The sequence below is a fragment of the Suricata suricatta genome, chromosome 3 (assembly GCF_006229205.1).
Source record: "Suricata suricatta isolate VVHF042 chromosome 3, meerkat_22Aug2017_6uvM2_HiC, whole genome shotgun sequence".
NCBI classification, from domain to species: Eukaryota; Metazoa; Chordata; class Mammalia; order Carnivora; family Herpestidae; genus Suricata; species Suricata suricatta.
In genome coordinates, this window is record NC_043702.1 from 37934097 (window position 1) to 37951725 (window position 17629).

The 17629-nt window shown below is 36.1% G+C and overlaps 1 protein-coding gene across 5 annotated transcripts in view; it reads right to left on the minus strand.

Annotated features, from left to right (window-relative positions):
* The window catches only part of SLC39A10 (solute carrier family 39 member 10), a 141491-nt gene that overhangs the window by 10037 nt on the left and 113825 nt on the right, over positions 1 to 17629 (minus strand). For all 5 annotated transcript variants that reach the window (XM_029934197.1, XM_029934196.1, XM_029934199.1 and 2 more), the window contains 5 exons: positions 16371 to 16540; positions 14211 to 14399; positions 10247 to 10367; positions 8668 to 9036; positions 7509 to 7589 (listed from right to left, as the gene is read on the minus strand). In XM_029934197.1, the coding sequence (XP_029790057.1) occupies positions 7509 to 7589; positions 8668 to 9036; positions 10247 to 10367; positions 14211 to 14399; positions 16371 to 16540 (930 nt within the window). The remainder of the gene's footprint in view (positions 1 to 7508; positions 7590 to 8667; positions 9037 to 10246; positions 10368 to 14210; positions 14400 to 16370; positions 16541 to 17629) is intronic.

The following is a 17629-nucleotide window of genomic DNA, read 5'->3' on the forward strand; positions in this document are numbered from 1 at the left end:
ATATCAGACAAATTGGACTTTAAAGTAAAGGCAGTAACAAGAGATGAAGAAGGACATTATATAATAATTACAGGATCTCTCCATCAGGAAGAGCTAACGATTATAAATACTATGCGCCCAATTCGGGAGCACCCAAATACGTAAAACAATTAATCACAGACAGAAACAATCTTATTGACAAAAATGTGCTAATTGCAGGGGACTTTAATACTCCACTGACAGCAACGGATAGATCAACCAGACAGAAAATCACTAAGGAAACAATGGACCTGAACGACACATTGGAACAGATAGAACTGATAGATATATTTAGAACTCTGCATCCTGAAGATAGGAAATTCTCCAGTTTCCATCTAATACTACTCTCCTTGCATCTCCTTCCCTCTGATCCTAAATCCTTAATATTCCTGGTAAGTCCTGGATTCAAAAGCAGCTTTACCTCTTTTCTACCCTAGAGTTTTAATTTCTTTCTCAGCTTCCTTAAGGACTTCCTAACTTCTTCCTCTACAAATTTCTCCACCAGATTTTCAGTAATTCACTCATGAACCATGCTCAGGGGATAACTTAATTTAGCAGAGGGGTAGATAACGTAAAATGAGACTACAAAAGTATCTTTAGGTTATAAAATAAAGTGTTTCCTTTTATAATTTCAAAAAAGGGCACAGGGCACATGAGTGGCTCAGTCAGTTTGAGTGACCTACTCTTGGTTTCTGCTCAGGTCATGATCTCACAGCTCATGGGTTTGAGCCCCGCATGTACTGATAGCACAGAACGTGCTTGGGATTCTCTCTCTCCCTCTGCCCCTACCCCAATTGTGCTTTCTCAAAATAAATAAACTTAAAATTTAATTAACAAGGGCTTTAAAAGGAACATTATTTAATATTCAAAGAACATTGTGTCATAGGTACAAAGTATGTCAACCTTGATGCCTCCCCAGATATTACTGGATAGCAAAATGATTTATTTCATCCTTGAATAGCAACCAAACAGTGTAAATTAGTTAATCAAGATTCAAGATAAATTTTTAGTCAGTACTTTTCAAGTTAAAATTTAAATAAAATTAAAAGTTTAAGGTATAATTTTTTTACACAATTTTTTTTAAATGTAGAGTTCTATGAGTTTTGACAAAAGTACATGCCATGTAACCATAACCATCATCAAAACCTAGAACTCCTTCGTTATCCACCCTCCAGCCTTCCCTGTAAACTTCTTCAGGCCCCTCACTCCTCAGTTTTACCTTGTCGAGGACAGCATATAAATGGAACCATACAGTATGTAGTCTTTTGCATCTAGATTTTCTTTCCTCTAAGCATTATACATATAAGAATCTTTCATTTTACAGTTTATATCAGAAAGTCTTGATTTTTTTTTTTTACTAATACTCCACAGATGAAAAGCTGAAGGATATTTGGGTTGTTTCCGGTTTTTGGCATTTATGAGTAAAGCCCAGTACGCATAAACAGGTTTTTCTGTCAATATAAGTTTTCATTTCTGTTGTGTGGGTACCTATGAGTGGGGTTTCTGGGCCATTTAACGAGCGTCTTTCCTTTCTAACCTTCTAAAAGGCTGCACTCCACCAGCAATTTCTGAGAGTTGTTCCACATCCTTTATCGCCCTTTATAATGACAAATCAGCACCTATAATCCCATGTTTTCATCTGCAGGATTGCTTTAGTGAAATGCCTATGCTAATCTTTTGCCCACTTTGTTGCTGTTTTTCCTATTATTGAGTTGAGAGGTCTTTAAATATCCTAAAAGTCTCTTGTCAGGTATGTATTTTCCAAATATTTCTTCACAGTCTTTGTCTTTTCATTTTTTTTAATAAAGGTTATTTGTGGGGTGCCTGGGTGGCTCAGCCAGTTGAGCATCTGACTTCGGCTCAGGTCATGATCTCACGGTTCATGGGTTCGAGCCCCGCATCGGGCTCTGTGCTGACAAGTTAGCTCAGAGCCTGGAGCCTGTCTTCGGATTCTGTGTCTCCCTTTCTCTCTGACCCTCCCCTGCTCTCACTGTCTCCCTCTCTCAAAAATAAATAAAACATTTTTTTTAAATTAAAAAAAAATAAAGGTTATTTGTTTAGTTTTTAATTTTTATGAAGTCCATTTTATTACTTTTCCCTGAATGGATCATGCTTTTTGGTATTGTGTCTAAAAATAGTAGTTTGACTGATCCAAGAACACAAAGATTCTCTCCTATGTTCTCTTCTAAAAGTCTTATACAAGTAACCCCCAATTTTCAAAAGTCATATTACAGCCACTTCACTTTTATTAAAGACCTAATTAGTACCTGTTTTCCCTAACCAAAAAAATAAAAAATAAAAAAATAAAAATCCAAAGAGGATTTTCGCTTTTATGAAAAAAGGCAAAAAATGAAAACAGCCTTTGCTTTGCAGCGAGCCGCTGTAGAGGCAGCCTGCACCCTGAGCAGCCGGAGTGTTCCCCTCAAACTCCTTCCCCAAGAACTATGCTCAGCGTCAAGCCACCAGAGTTCTGAACTGTGTCTGTCTCTGTGCTTTCTCTCTCTACTTTGTGCTTCCATTGGCAAGATACCTTTCCCTAAGGTATCAAACAGCCTAACAGAGATTATTTTTTGAGTCTGGAAATGCTCCAAAACTTCTTCATATAAATTAATAAGAACTGTTTCTTAGCTTTAAGCCACTTCAGCTTACAAAAGGTTTAATGGAACTCTACTTTTGGATAGCAGGGAAATGTGTATTTTAAAATTTGAATTTAAATTAATGATCTACTTTCAGTTAATTTGTACCTACAGTGTGAATTTTTTTGGTTTCTTTGGGTTTTTGAAACTAGATATCCAATTACTACAGCAACATTTGATGAAAAAAACTATCGTTCCTACATGGAATTTCCACTGCACTTTGTTGAAAATAAGTTGCCATATATCTGAGAACTCTACTTAGTTCTACTGATTTATGTGTCTATTTTCTCACCAATATCAATAGCTTCAATTACCATGACATTATAGCAAGTCTTAAAGGCAATTTTGTTGTCCTTTTTCAAAATTCTTCTGGTTATCCAAGTTCCTTTCATTTTCCAAATTAAATTAGTTTTCAGCATACAGATTCTATGTATATTTTGTTAGACTTAACAAAAGAGCTTCATGTTTTTTGGTGTTGTTCTAAATGGCACCTTAAACCAAGTGTTCATTGCTACTATATAGCACTATTAATGATCTTTGTATAATGACCTTGTATCAAGATAAATTATTTCATTTAAAATCCTTATTTGTCTTAGACTTATCTACAAATTCTCAGAGGTATCTGCATATTTTTCTCCCTTTTTCTCTACCTTTCTCAGTAAGAACCTTTATAAATACTTGAAAAATAGATCAAAGGAATACAGTTGGGATTTATACCTAACAAGCAAATCTACTCATCTTTTGATGAATCAATATCCCTTCCTTACTGCTGACAAAGGCTATCACTAGCATACGAATGAGGTATGTCTGCCAAAGCTGTCAATGTGAGCCAGTGCTGTAATTCTGTTAACATCTGCTAATATCAACCACTACGTTTTTAAACAAATATATATTTCAAAGGTTTTTTTTTTTAATTTTTTTAATGTTTTATTAATTTTTGATACAGAGAGAGACAGAGCATGAGCGGGGGAGGGGCAGAGAGAGAAGGAGACACAGAACTGGAAGCAGGCTCCAGGCTCTGAGGTAGCTGTTAGCACAGAGCCCGATGTGGGGCTCAAACCCACGAACGTGAGATCTGACCTGAGCCGGAGTCGGAGGCTTAACCAACTGAGCCACCCAGGAGCCCCTATTTCAAAGTTCTTTATTTTTGCTTTAAATAATGCATGTATACACATGTATACATCTATATAGCAAATGTTCAGTTTTCCCTAGACAAGTTAGCATATTATGAACATTTATTTTGAAATTCTATTTACTCTTTAAATACATGAGAGGAAAGGGGAGTAAAAGGGATTGCACCATAGCCTCTCTAAGCTGTCTTTATAATATGGTTACATTTATTTACTAAAATGTCACTTCTTTGAAGTTTGAAGACACTACTCAACATCAAGAATAGAGTTTGGATTATCTGCTCTTCTAGATTATCCCAATCTCATTTCCTCTTTATATGTTCCTATACAAGTTTCCTTATAAATTATTTTTCAAATGCTTATTATAGTTCTTTTGAACTAGTAAAAAAAAAGTAGAGAGAATACAACAGAGTAATATTGTAATTTACTTAAATATAGGTAAAACAAGATTGACAAAAACAAAAGAAAGAATAGTAATTATTAAGGTGATTTCATCCATTAACACACCCCAGAGCAAACATGCTGTGAGAGACAAGAGTTTTCTACTTTATCAGATGGTTTCAACTTCTGCACACCTTAGAGTGAACCTCCCTGAGCCGTATATGTTCCAAGGTTTAAAACTACGATTTTTCCTATCTCATTCCTAAACACAAACAAACATCATCTGGAACACCATTAGAGAAACTGCAATGTGTTCAGAGGAGGAACAATAAAACTTAGAATCCATTTTTAATGCATTAAAATGTAATTTAAACACGTTTTCCCCTTTAGTGTATGACTTCAGTATAAAATTCTCAGAATAGTTTTTAAGAGTTCATAATAAAAAATTTAACTAGGGCCAAATAGGTTTTAGATCAAATAAATTATCCTGGAATGTGACATGTTATGCTGCTTTGCCAGTATCTTGACCTGTTAACCAGGGAGAAGTCCCCCCTGTCCACTTGCCATGCTCCTATCATATCTTCTAGGGGAATGATCTTTCCCTTGCTTGAGAGTTCTGAGGAAGAGATTTCTAGCCTCTCTCCAGATTCCCTTCTCTCCAAGTGAATAAGAGTGATCAATCAGAGTACAGACATTCATCTGAGCCTATTTTACTAAAGTGTCCATTACTGTGCCTTAAGGCAAAAAATAGGCTCTAAAATCATTTTTTAATACTTTCTTTGGTTATGGTCAGTAGACTATTTCCTACCTTGATGGATACAAGGGCCAAAGCATTTTCTATCACTTCCAGAGTTAGGCTCTTTCTACCCTAGAGCCTAGACAGCTAAAAAATAGAGGTTAAGTCAATTTAGCACTGAACATTGGGAGAAAATGCACATTTCCTTAAGGTCTCATTCCTTTCCTGCTGGCAAAGTTCAAATTGATGTTTCTCATCATAGCAAATAGTAACATCCCAACTTTTGGTTTGTGGGGTAAAATAAGTAAAGATTTGGGGTCACATGTCTCAATGGGGATGAGTCCTCGCCGAGGTAGAGTTCTAAAATTCAGCTTTTACAAGAGCTCTGGATAGGGCCAAGGTCTTACCTAGCCATTAAAGTATGTCCTGCATTTGTTTGATTATGTGGCTATCATTCCTTGTATATCACTGTTTCAAGGATAAACTACATAGAGAAAAAAGGAGTAAGTGACAGGAAGGCAACCATCCCTAATCTCCAAACTCCCTGCTGTCACTAATCACGACGTGGCATGACATATGCCATTTAGGAAGCAGTAAATGGGTAGGAAGGAAAGGTGAAGGTTTTTCCAGTATATTGTTGGACTATCCATGTCTACCACTAAGCAAGCTCAAAAGAAAGAGTGGAAGGTTAAAATTATTAGGCTGTATGTTACTTACATATAAAAACTGACAGCCCTGACGTGTACTGCTATGGAACTGCAAGGAAGTGTTTGGCAATTAGTCTCTTCCTGACACAGGAAAGTAATTAAGAAAAGAGAGCAAGATAAGTACCTGTAATACAAAAAGCCTACATTTTAAGAAATAGGACATCTAAAACAGTATATTCTAAGCACCCAAAGCAAGATCCAGTAAAACTAAGTGATAAAGTTTACAGGAAAAAGAAATCCAACACATACAGGGCAGTAATCCTCCAGTAGGAGGGCAGTCCCCAAGTTGGAGAAAAAAAGCCTCTTACCATGTTTAACTAGAGACACGAGCAGTGGAACAGGACAAGCCGAGGAGGAAGACGGTAAGAGGAAAGAAGCAGGCTCAGGCACCCACAGCGTCTGCTTGGTGAACTGTGTTTGGATGAAATGAAAAACATGCAGCAGCAAGCACAGTGAGTAAGACTGAGAAAAGCGGAAATGAAGGTCAATGGAAGTAGGACTAATGAATCTCAGCTTTTAACTTTACAGGTAAGGGAGACTACTGATAGATCGTGATTACATGAGCAAGTCACTTTGGGAAGATATATTTGGGATAAAGTATACAAGATGGACTAGAACAAAACAAAACTACATGTAAATGCTATGGAAACTGTCCAAGCAAAACACAACAAAGGCAATGATGGTTTAGTCAAGAAAAAGGAAATGGGGCATGAACAGGATGTCAGACCACATGCCCAAGGCTGGCAAAGGAACAAAACTCTAAGTACAGAATCAAGGCTTAAAGAATCAGCACCAAGTAAGCACTAATAGACAGTTATGCTGTGAGCGGTTAATTTTCTAAGCAAATTATACATATAAACTGTACTCAAAGTAAGCAAATAAGGCTACCACCAATAAAAAAAATTTAAACAAAGATAGATGTTTCGTAGCCAGATAAATTTAAGAAAACTATTAAACTAGCAAGAGCACATGAAGAAATTCCTTGGATACTCAAAATATGGAGTTACTTTTTTCTTTCAAATTAATGTCATCTCCACACCCCCTGGATATTTCCTGTGAATCAACCCATGTGCACATCTAATGTTTTTCCACTTACAGAAAAAAAAAATCAAAACATATGAACAGAAATTTAAAAAAAATCATTGGTAGATCAATATACGCCAAAGAAATATCATTTTATACCTAATCAAACTGACAAATATTAGTTAATGTCAAATCCTGGCAGGGATGTGGAAACACAAGAACTCTCTGGTACTGGTGGCTAGAGACGGTCATTGTGGCCAGTAAGACAGTACTTCTCTGGCAGATTCATCCTAGGACCCATCAATTCTGTTCTTGGGTATACTCCCAAAATATGTTCTCATAAGAGTCTATAAGCACTAAGTCTACAGATGTTCAATGCCTCATTATCTGTGGTGGCAGGAAATTGAAGGTGTAGTGTATCCAATACTTGGTGATAAATATGTAAAATGCAGTAAATGGAGAACTCTGAGTACTGAGTAAAAATGACATAGTAAAAGAATTCATGATAACCTGGGTGAAGTTTAAAAGCATAATTAGGGCATCTGCGTGGCTCAGCTGGGTGAGTGTTTTTGGTTCAGGTCATGATCTCATGATCTGTGAGACGGAGCCCCACCATCAGGCTCTGCATTGACAGTATGAAGCCTGCTTAGAATTCTCTCTCTCCTTCTCTCCTTGTTCATATGCCCGCGCTCGCTCTCTCTCTCTCAAAATAAATAAAATTAAAAAAATAAAAGCACAAGGTAAGGAACAGAATGGGATAGGATATAACACTGTTCACATAAATTTAAAGTACATACATATAATTTAGATGCATTTATAACCAAAGAAGTCTTAGATATGACAAAATCTGGTAAAATTCTTAAGGCTATATAATTACCTAACTCATGTGGCAGTTCATGACAGAACACAGCTATCGAAGTACTGATTCCTCCAGTCAATCCAGCACTGAACGATGCTCCTGAAGTGGGAGGTACAAAGAAAATCAAGTGGTGTTTACTTCCGCTTTTCCTATTTTCATTAATAAGGATAGGTATAGCCTCTTTTGCCTATCTAAATTTATTTCATAATATATGTGACTCACTTATCTTACATTATACTTTTTGAACATACAGTGAGGTGTATGATGACCCAAGAGAAGAGCTACTCAGTGAAAGAAATATTCTCTATGAAATTAAATTTTCCATTAGGTTAGCCTTCTAGAGCTCCTTAAAAGCTCAGGAGAAGTAGTGGTTTCCAGCATTTCAGTCTCTGAGTGGAAGTCTGATGCTAAATTTCAAGTCCTATTAGCCTACAATTGTATTTGCTCTCATATAAATATTTATAGATACTTAAATGGCTACATCCTTGTCTGAACTTTTCTGGGGCTAGAGCATAAATTCTACCAAGTATTATTTGTCTGACGTCTTGAGGACTGAGATCAGGGATATAAATGCATTTGATTCTCCTAGTAAAATTCTTTATTTTTAACATTGATAGCTACTACAGATTCAAAAATATGGCCTCTCCTTTCTTAAAGAAACCAGAGCCTACTTTCGAGTGAAGTCTGGAGAATTTAATATTCTCCTAAACTAGAAATATCAATTTACATTAGCCAAGACTCTAATATTTGAATCTGTTGCAATGGATTCTTAACATGTAAAATTTTTCTTCGTCATTTCAAAGACATGAAAAATTACTAAACCCAGGACTGTAATTATACATTCAGGGATATATATGTATATGTATTTGAAAACATAATGTTATGGTAATTTTCATATGTGACTATACTTTGAAACTGAGTTATAAAAAAAGTATATTAGGGACATCTGTTTACACGTTCAAGAGAAAACCCAGTAAAAATACACCTTTATGCCCCAAATAAGCTGATCAAAAACATTAAAATAGCCTCTGGGAAAAAAGCCAAATGATCAGAGTAATATATAACAGGGTATCTGGTAACCTCCAAATTTTAATCCTATGCATTACAGTTTATAATATTAGTACTGAAATTGTGATCTTAAAGAACAAATGAGAACCCACGTTGCAGGCCCACTCACCAATCGCGAGCCCATCACTGAAGTTGTGGATGCCATCCCCCATGATGACCATCCAAGCTATGTTAGCAATGCCGGTTTCCTTCAGATCAGACCCAGAATGACAGGGCCCATGAGAATGGTGGGAATGTTTGTGGTGCCACTGATGGTTGTGTTTCCTCAGCACAGTCTTACTCTCGTCGTGGTGGTTGTGTGTGGCAGCGTGGAGGTCGTGCTCGTGAATAGTATGTAAACCGTCACTGTGAGAATGGTCCATGATTTTCTCCTCTTCCACACAAAGATAATTTTTAGGGGGGGATTCTTGCTGACCTTCTAAATCTGTCAGTTCAGTTTCATTAAGTCGATCCTCAGAAACGACCGAGTCATCAGTTCCTATATTTACAAAAGCAAAGGATATATATACTTTATCAACAAGCAGAAGAAGGCTGCTTTGCTCATTTAAACCCAGGCAGAACAGCAGCGTAACAAACATTTAAGTCCCAAATAAATGTATAAAAGCAAATAAAACAAATACACATGTGCATGCACACACACAAACAAACTGGGGTTCTGAGCATCCAGATGAGCCAGATGAGGTAAAAGGGGGGCACTGAGATCAACAGCAGGCGAAGTGGGGAGAAGATCTGGCAAGCGTGGAGATGCATGAATCTGAGGGAGCAGGTCATGAACAGCTGCTAAAATCGAAGGGTAGGAGTTACTGCAGCATGTACAGGACAACTAAATGGACCCACAGTTTTTCAGGGGAAGAAGGAAACTTAAAGTTTACCCTCTCTAATCCTCTCCTATCACTGCAGAATACAAAGACCAACGTTAAATCACTGGCACCCTCCAGTGGCACCACCTATCTGAAAATGTTACTCAGATCATCACTAGAAGCAAGTTCAGAAACCCATATATATGGTAACAACATCTGATATATTTTTTTTTTATTGAGGCTGGCCACTCCCCCCAGTTTTCAAAAGCTATTTATTATGTGACAAACAGCCTACTACTTATCAAATTGTATTTTGGAGTAGAGGCCAGTTAGAGTCTCATTTACCCCTTTTCTGCAGAAAATCATTGGTACATTCAGGGGAAACACAAGTTCAAACAGAAAGGGAAAATTAGCCTAAAAAACTTTATGTTTCCTGGAAAACTATAAGCTACCTCATCACATTTACCAGGCAACAGAAAAGCTGAATGGATGAGCAGAGATTTTAGGCAGGGAGACCACTGTCCCTCTTCCACATGAAACCAATCCCACAGGGGGGGCCCAGAGATCTGCATCGCCAAGATCCAAAAATAACATGCGTATACTGCTTACAAAGCCTTTTTGTTTGTTTCATCTTTTTTCCATAAAGTACAAGTGCAATATGTTCCCTGCCCTGTGATATAATTAGTCCCACATTCCAGTTTAATAAGGCTGAAATAGACAAGACACCAACAAAATCACAATATACACTCACATTTTAGAATACAAAAGTTAGAAACTAATATTAGGGAAGCCACAAAAACAAGAAATTTCAAACACAGGCACAGGTTAGAAGCAGTATTTCAACACTTATATTTTAAAAGTTTCTCTTTAGTCAGAACTGTTGTCTACCGGCAAGAGGCTTGAGCTGAAGCCAGTCAGCGTCTGGTGTATTATTTAACTTATGATCTGAAAGCTTCCTTCCAATAGTTGATTCTTCTGTGCTCTGCTTCATAAACCATTTCTGTTTTCCCTGAAAAAAATCTGGTATTAGTATTAAATCTGCAGCCATAATTAGCAACAATATTCAATTATTAACATCTATGGGGATAAGTGATATTAACACTTGATTCATAAACTATCTAGGAAAAGAGGTGGGAAAAATTTTTTAGAAACTAATCAAGGGATCCAATGATAAACTATTCAACTAGATTTCTATGTTGTTGCTTATTTTTCAAATACTCAACTGAAAGGATCAATTCACCTACTTCTAAACACAGAATACATATGGTACCATATGCAAGAAATGAAATGTGTGAAATATATTTAATGTCTTATTTAATGGTGTATGGGAATAGGAAGTTCCAAAAAACTAAAGCTTATTCCTTTGAATTTCATTGTGTTTAATGCAATCTTACATTTCCCTACATATGACATAATGGCCAGAGTAAAATTTGACTTAAAATCACAAAATCTGAAGTTTACTTCTATGAGACTTGGGCAGGTTAAATTTATTGAATCATAAAAATACTCATCTATAAAATTAAGATGATAAATTCTTAGGATTAAATGAAGTGATGTGTGGAAAAAATGACCTATGAGTGACTCTGAACAGCTTCACAATAAAGGTAAGTTTTCTTTCTCATCTAGTCTACCCTCACTTACTAATAAATCCTAAGTACTATGTTTTACTGTTGAGGTTTTAATTTTCGTATCTTTTAACAGTCTGCTTTCTTCTTTTAGCAATGTAACTATGTAACTACCTTTAACAACTCTTCCAATTCAAAGTTCTATTTCCAACCTATGTACATCTACGAGAATAAAGAACCTCTGCCCTTTGACTTGCTTTGACCAACAGAATGCAAGAAAATGATGGGCCAGTTCCGGGACTAGTGTGAAACCTGGAACCTTCTGCTTTTTTGCTCAGGAAAGCTAGCCACTACGCTGTGAAGACACTCACTCTAGACTCTAAAGAGAAGCTATGTGGAGGACACCGGGATGCAGACATACACGTTCCTGGGCCTTCGACCCCAGCCCTCTTCAGGCCAACCCAGGCCAGCTGAGTTTGAACATAGTAGAGTGAGTGTAGCTATGACAGGTGCAGCAAAAGAACTGCTCAACTGAATCCTAACTAATTTCTTGACAGAATTAAGAGAAATAATAAACTACTGTTATAAGCCATTAAGTTGTGTGTTGTTCTGCTTCGCAGCAGTAAGTAACAGAAACTGGGGAAACACAAGACGTTCAAAAGAAAGTAATATGGAGACAACCAAAGAAACAAAACAGCAGTGAGTTAAAGTAGAAGGGAAAAAGTGAGGGGGCGGTGGGGTGGGGGGAAGAAAAAGCCAACAGTAGTACAAAAGAGAAAGGAAGAAAATGCAAACACCAGCTGGGGTTGTGTTTAACTGCTTTGGTTCAGAATGTCCACACTGCTAAAAACTTGCCAAATCATTACCCTAAAAGCCCCAACTTGCTGAAGCCAGTCCGCATCTGATGTATTTCTTAATCTATGTTCTGAAAGCTTCCTTCCAATCGCTGATTCTTCTATGCAGATGGTCAAACGTCTGTTCGATTCAAGGATCACTAATTCCTGTTCTTCAAAACAATGCCATACGCTTTTTCATCTTTGGTTATTCATTGTCCTCTTTATCATAAAGGAGATGCACTGATTTATCTGCACAGATTCCTCTCTTTGATATCCTTGAAAATTCCTTACTATTAGATATAGAGGAACCCTTCACCAAAGGTGTTCCTTTGATTTATTTAATCAAATTCCTTTAATTTGATTACTTCTTACAATTTCAAATTTCAAAAGACCTGCCATGCTCTGGGGACTCTATTCTTCTACATTAGTTTACAAAAATAAACATGTTTCATTTTGCCAGTCAATTTAAAGTTCAAAATGAGACCAAGATTAAATTATAAAAAACAGAAAACTTATTTATTTTGAACTATCTCTTGAAAGAATTCATTTTAAACTTATCTGTAAATTATGCAGATAATGTTCCTAATGTTCTGTACAATTAAATATTAATATTTGCTGCTTCAATGTTAGCAGGTACACACAACTGAAGAAAACTGAGCTTCACAGGAATTCCAAAGCTTTACATACTTTACAGTATGTAACTCTGTTCTAAATTAGGTACTCAGAGATGAACCCTAAAATACTTATATTTCTTGAATATCATCAAAAATTAAATCTTTCTCATTCTCTCATTTAAATGGTTCTGGGGTACCTGGGTGGCTCAGTCGGTTAAGCGTCCGACTTCGGCTCAAGTCATCATCTCATGGTTTGTGGGTATGAGCCCTGCTTCTGGCTCTGTGATGACAGTTCAGAGCCTAGAGCCTGCTCTCATGCATGTTCTCTCTCTACCCCTCCCCAGTGCTCGCTCTCTCGCTCTCTCTCTCGCTCTCTCCCTCTCTCAAAAATACATATTAAAAAATGTTTAAATAGTTCTCTTAATCACCTTTTCTTTCCTATTCCTCATGACAGGACTCTAGTTCAAGTCCCCATCACCTCCCTTCTGACTCATTTCCCTCCAGCCATTCTCACCTTGGTGTCCCTCCTACAACATTCCATTTTTCACCCATCTACCTTTCCATACGCGCTTTGAAAACCAAATGCTGTTAGGTTTCTTTCACTTTTGATCCTTTCCTAGTTCCTTTTACCATTCCTCAGATAATAATTCACTGGCGTCATCATCTTGATCAACCTTCCTTTGAAAGCAATTAAATATGACAATACCCTGAATAAAATATGGCAATTAAAATTAAATGTACTATTTGGAATATGATATGAAAATACAGATGAAAAGTAGGGCTTATTTCCCATGGATTTAGATAGCAACTTGAAATCAGGAGGAATGAGTCATAGTTTCACAGCTATTTTGTGGCTTGGCAAGAATTAGAATCAGACTCCCTGAATCCCAGTTTTGAGCTCTGTTCTAAACCATATTTTGTCTCAAGGAAATAGATACAAAATACATAATATACACATAAAAATAACATAAAAGTTACAAAAGTGGACTGTATCCATACTGTGATCATGACTATGCTATATTCTTGAGGATATTTACTTTAAAAAAAATATTTGTAGTAAACCAGCAAAATGTAAAGCATTTTCTTTTTTGTATAAAGATTTCTAAAAATGTTCTCTAGGCTATACTGTTTTCTTAAACACTGTAAACTGAAGATACTCACATATCAGTGAGATGTACTCAAGATAAAGCTTCAGAAACAGATGTGAACCACTGTGAACAGGCAAAGGTGTAAATCCGGTGAGAATAATGGCCCTGAACTTACTTAGGAGAAAACTCTAGATATTTCTCTTATTCTTGTAAATGTGCCATGAAACACTGTTCAAGCAGGGTATTTAATCTCTTCTTCCAAAAAGTTCATCACCATTTCCTTCATTTGATTATATTTTCGTCCTACAAAGCCCCCTGAATCTAAATCCCTCCCACCTCTAGTACTTCTACCATTAGCATTACTGATAAAGAAATGTGTTGTGTGAAAACATCATCCTTGAAAGATATGACAATTAAAGCCACATATACTTGGAAATATGGCCTACGTAGATCAATGAGACTAGTTTCTATTTGCACATCTTTGGTTTTTGAAATAAGCAGCAATTGGGCAAGAGTTTTTCTCCATCTTAATTATTAGAAAAAAATCCAACACAGAGTAACTGAAACCAAGACTCCCATATGTTGATGACAAATAACAAATCTAATGACAAAAAAATGGCAAAAATCAAGGTCAATGCTTCTTGAACACACATCAACATAATTAAGCATGTGGCCAGAAAAAAAAGGTGTTTTTTTTTTTTTGAGTTTCACATCTCAGAAAATGGAAGAAAGCATTACAAAGTACTTACTCTTTGCTGTTTGTAGTGCTTAAACATTCTAATGCAGTGTTCAATGATAAATAACAAGTAAATGCCTCCTAGAGCGACAAGTCCTTTTAATACAGCATCATATTCTTCCAAAAACTTCTTAGATTCATGTCCATGAGAATGTCCATGCCCATGTGCATGTTGATGACTGTGGTCATGTCCACCCTGAGACTATTGATAAGAATAACAAAAACTTCTAAACAAGTAACTAAAAATGCCATTTAAAATTTTGAGACTATAATCTCCTAGGACACACAAAAAAATACCTTTCCATTTCTAAAATGGTTCTCTAAACATTATCTCACATACATATAAGTAGGCTTTTATTTAATTTTGCTGTATTCAGTGGCCTGGAAAGCATTACATTTCATGGTAACTCTAAAACAAAGACACAATCTCAAGTGGCTATAGGAGCTGATACACACCACAGTAAGAGAATCAAGCAGCATGACAACACTAGGAAGCGATGGGTCCTTGTAAACCAAAGCGAACATGACCCAGATGCCTGTTTTTACACGTAGTAAAAACAAACTAATTCACCAGCGGGTCACAACCTGTGACTCCCTGTAATCTACCTTTTTCTTATACTGATTATATTTTTATGTTTTTCTCTTATAAATTAAAGAAGTGATGAAATGCTACCTGTGCTTCTACTGTGGAACATTAGAAGTATATACTCACACATGTGTTTATTTTTCTACAGTTCAAAGCTTTAGCAAAAAAAATAAATACTTTTTAATTGTGAAATGCACAAGTTCCACAATAATAATCTTAAAAATTAGAGATCTAGTCTTATGTATTTTCCATTCTTATAACATTTATCTCTATTTTTTCTCCATTTGCTGGTAGCCAGGAGAAGAGATTTCTAAATGTCTCAAAGAGGATAAGACTACTTGAAAACATAATAGCTTTTAGTAATTAATACTTCTTAAGAAAAAACAGTAAGTTAAATAACACTTAAAGATTGTTCTCACTTCCATAAGCTATTCTTAATAGGCCCAGTTTTGAAATTTTGTGTCTATTCTTGAAGATGGTAAAAAGAGAAAGCAAGGGGTAGGAATAAAAGAAGAAATAAGTAAATACCATAATGTATCAATTTTTTAAAATTCACAGTCACAGTTTAAGATTCATTAATCAATTTCTTTAAGGCAGTGTCATATAGTATTCCAGATACCAAATCTGAAATTCTCAGCCAATTTTTCTGAGTGAAGAAGGGGAAGAGAAGTATACAAAACTCATAAATAGCAATTCTGGGAGTGCCTGGCCGCCTCAGTTGGTAGTGTGTCCAACTCTTCATCTCTGGGTTGTGAGTTCGAACCCCACGCTGGGTGAGGAGATTACTTAAAAAATACAAATCTGTTTCCCAATTCCAAAGGAGGTGATAAGAATATTTTTCTTAAAATATTCAAACCTGTAATTTTACATTTGGAAAAGGAAAAGCCCCAGTGTTTTCATAATTTGAAGTAAAAGCAGTAACACTGGATAAAATACTAACTGATAACAGACTTTAAATGGTTGATAAGCACGGTACCTGGAGTGTGGGCATGAGATATTATTAGAAGTGTCCTGAAATAGAAGAAAATAAGCGGTATGCCAGGAGAAAAGATAAACGGCCCCACATGTAAAGAGCTAAATGCCTATAACTGTTAACTGAATATGTCAGCCTATTCTTGATCAAATACAGATGCCAGGAGCACACTTGCTCTATAGCACATCGTAAGACCACTTACACATTTTTTCTAATGGCTTTCCTGATACAGCATACAGAGAAAAATTTGAGTGGTATATCTTTTTACGTATTCATTTTCAGAACTGCTAATAGAGCAATTTTTTAAATTTCAGCTTTACTGAGGTTAAACTGACACAAGACTAGAAGATATTTAACATGTACATTGCAGTGATTTCGTTTGTATACGTTGTGGCAGAAAAAGGGAAAACTGATGTTACCAGGTTATGCTGCTATTTTAGAACCCAATGACTCAATTTATTTCAAAAAATACTGCTATTAAACCTATGCACATGGAAAAAATACTTCATCCTACAGGCAAATAAAACAAATACTAGATTAGTGTGCTATAGCTTGCTAATTAAGGACCCTTTTAGCTTAAAAAAATTTTTTTTAAGTTTAAAAAGATTGCTTACATGGGGCAGTAGATGAAGAAGGGCATCTCCACTCATTGTTCCTACCGCTAGTGCAACAAGGAATGTGAGAAGAAATTTGAAGCATCCTTGGTTAATGATGGGAACCAAGATCACGCCTAGCAAGGAAAGCAGGCTAATGACAGTGATAGAAATGATGCCACAAATCCATGCTGTAGGAAAGAAATTAATAGTCAACATTAATATGACAACATAAACCAAAATGCTCTAAAGAACAATAAACATATGATAAATGAGTCATGGAAGATAGATTACCTTACCCTGACTATGCTTTTAAGAAGTTTTACATTTTGGCACTGCTGTGTTTAAAAACAAAACCAAACAAATAACCACATAACCACTTGAATACTTTAAAAAAGCATTAAGAAGTTCAGACCAAGTTATGAATTGTACCTTTAGTAGCCCATCTTAGTAGAAACAGGGATGTAAAATGACTTCAGCTATGATTCATTCTTAATATGTAGACTGTCAATTAAATTATACCATGTATAAAGGCAGAGCCACAGCAATAAAACTGTTCATTTAGAGAAAGAATTATAAAACTCTCCTGTAAGTATTAGAGGAAGCCTAGTATAGTGTTCTGTTATCTTTGTAAATCTTTTAATACAAAGTTTAAGAAACTTAACATACGAATCCAAAATGGAAACATATTCATGATTAAAAAAAAAAAAAAAGCCTTATTACTGGTACTCCTTTTGCATCTCATTTCTTACTTTCACAAAGGATAACTCAGTCCTGTCCCCTTGATACTAGCTTTACATTCCATCAGCAGTTCCAAACTTCCTTTCCTCCAATATGGCTTTATGTATCATTTTCTACTTTGTAAAAATTACACTATATAATTTTGGGGGGTTTTGTTTTTTAAAGTTTATTTACTTTGAGAGAGAGAGGAGGGAGAGATAGCACAAACAAGGGGTGAGGGGCAGAGAGAGGGAGAAGGAAAGAGAGAATCCGAGGCAGGCTCCACACTATCAGTGAGGAGCCCAATGCAGGGCTTCAACACATGAGCCACGAGGTCAGATGCGTAATCGACTGAGCCACCCAAGGGGACCTCACTGTATAACCTTAAATGACTCAGAACACAAGGGGAATGTTTTCACAATAGGACTTGTGAAAAACAGAAGTGTGATGGAAAAGGGGAATTCTGCACACATTTCTTTATCTACACTATTCATACGTAGATTAGATACCAGACATAAGTGCCAGTAGTTCAGGAGATAGGGTTATTTTCATTTAAAAAG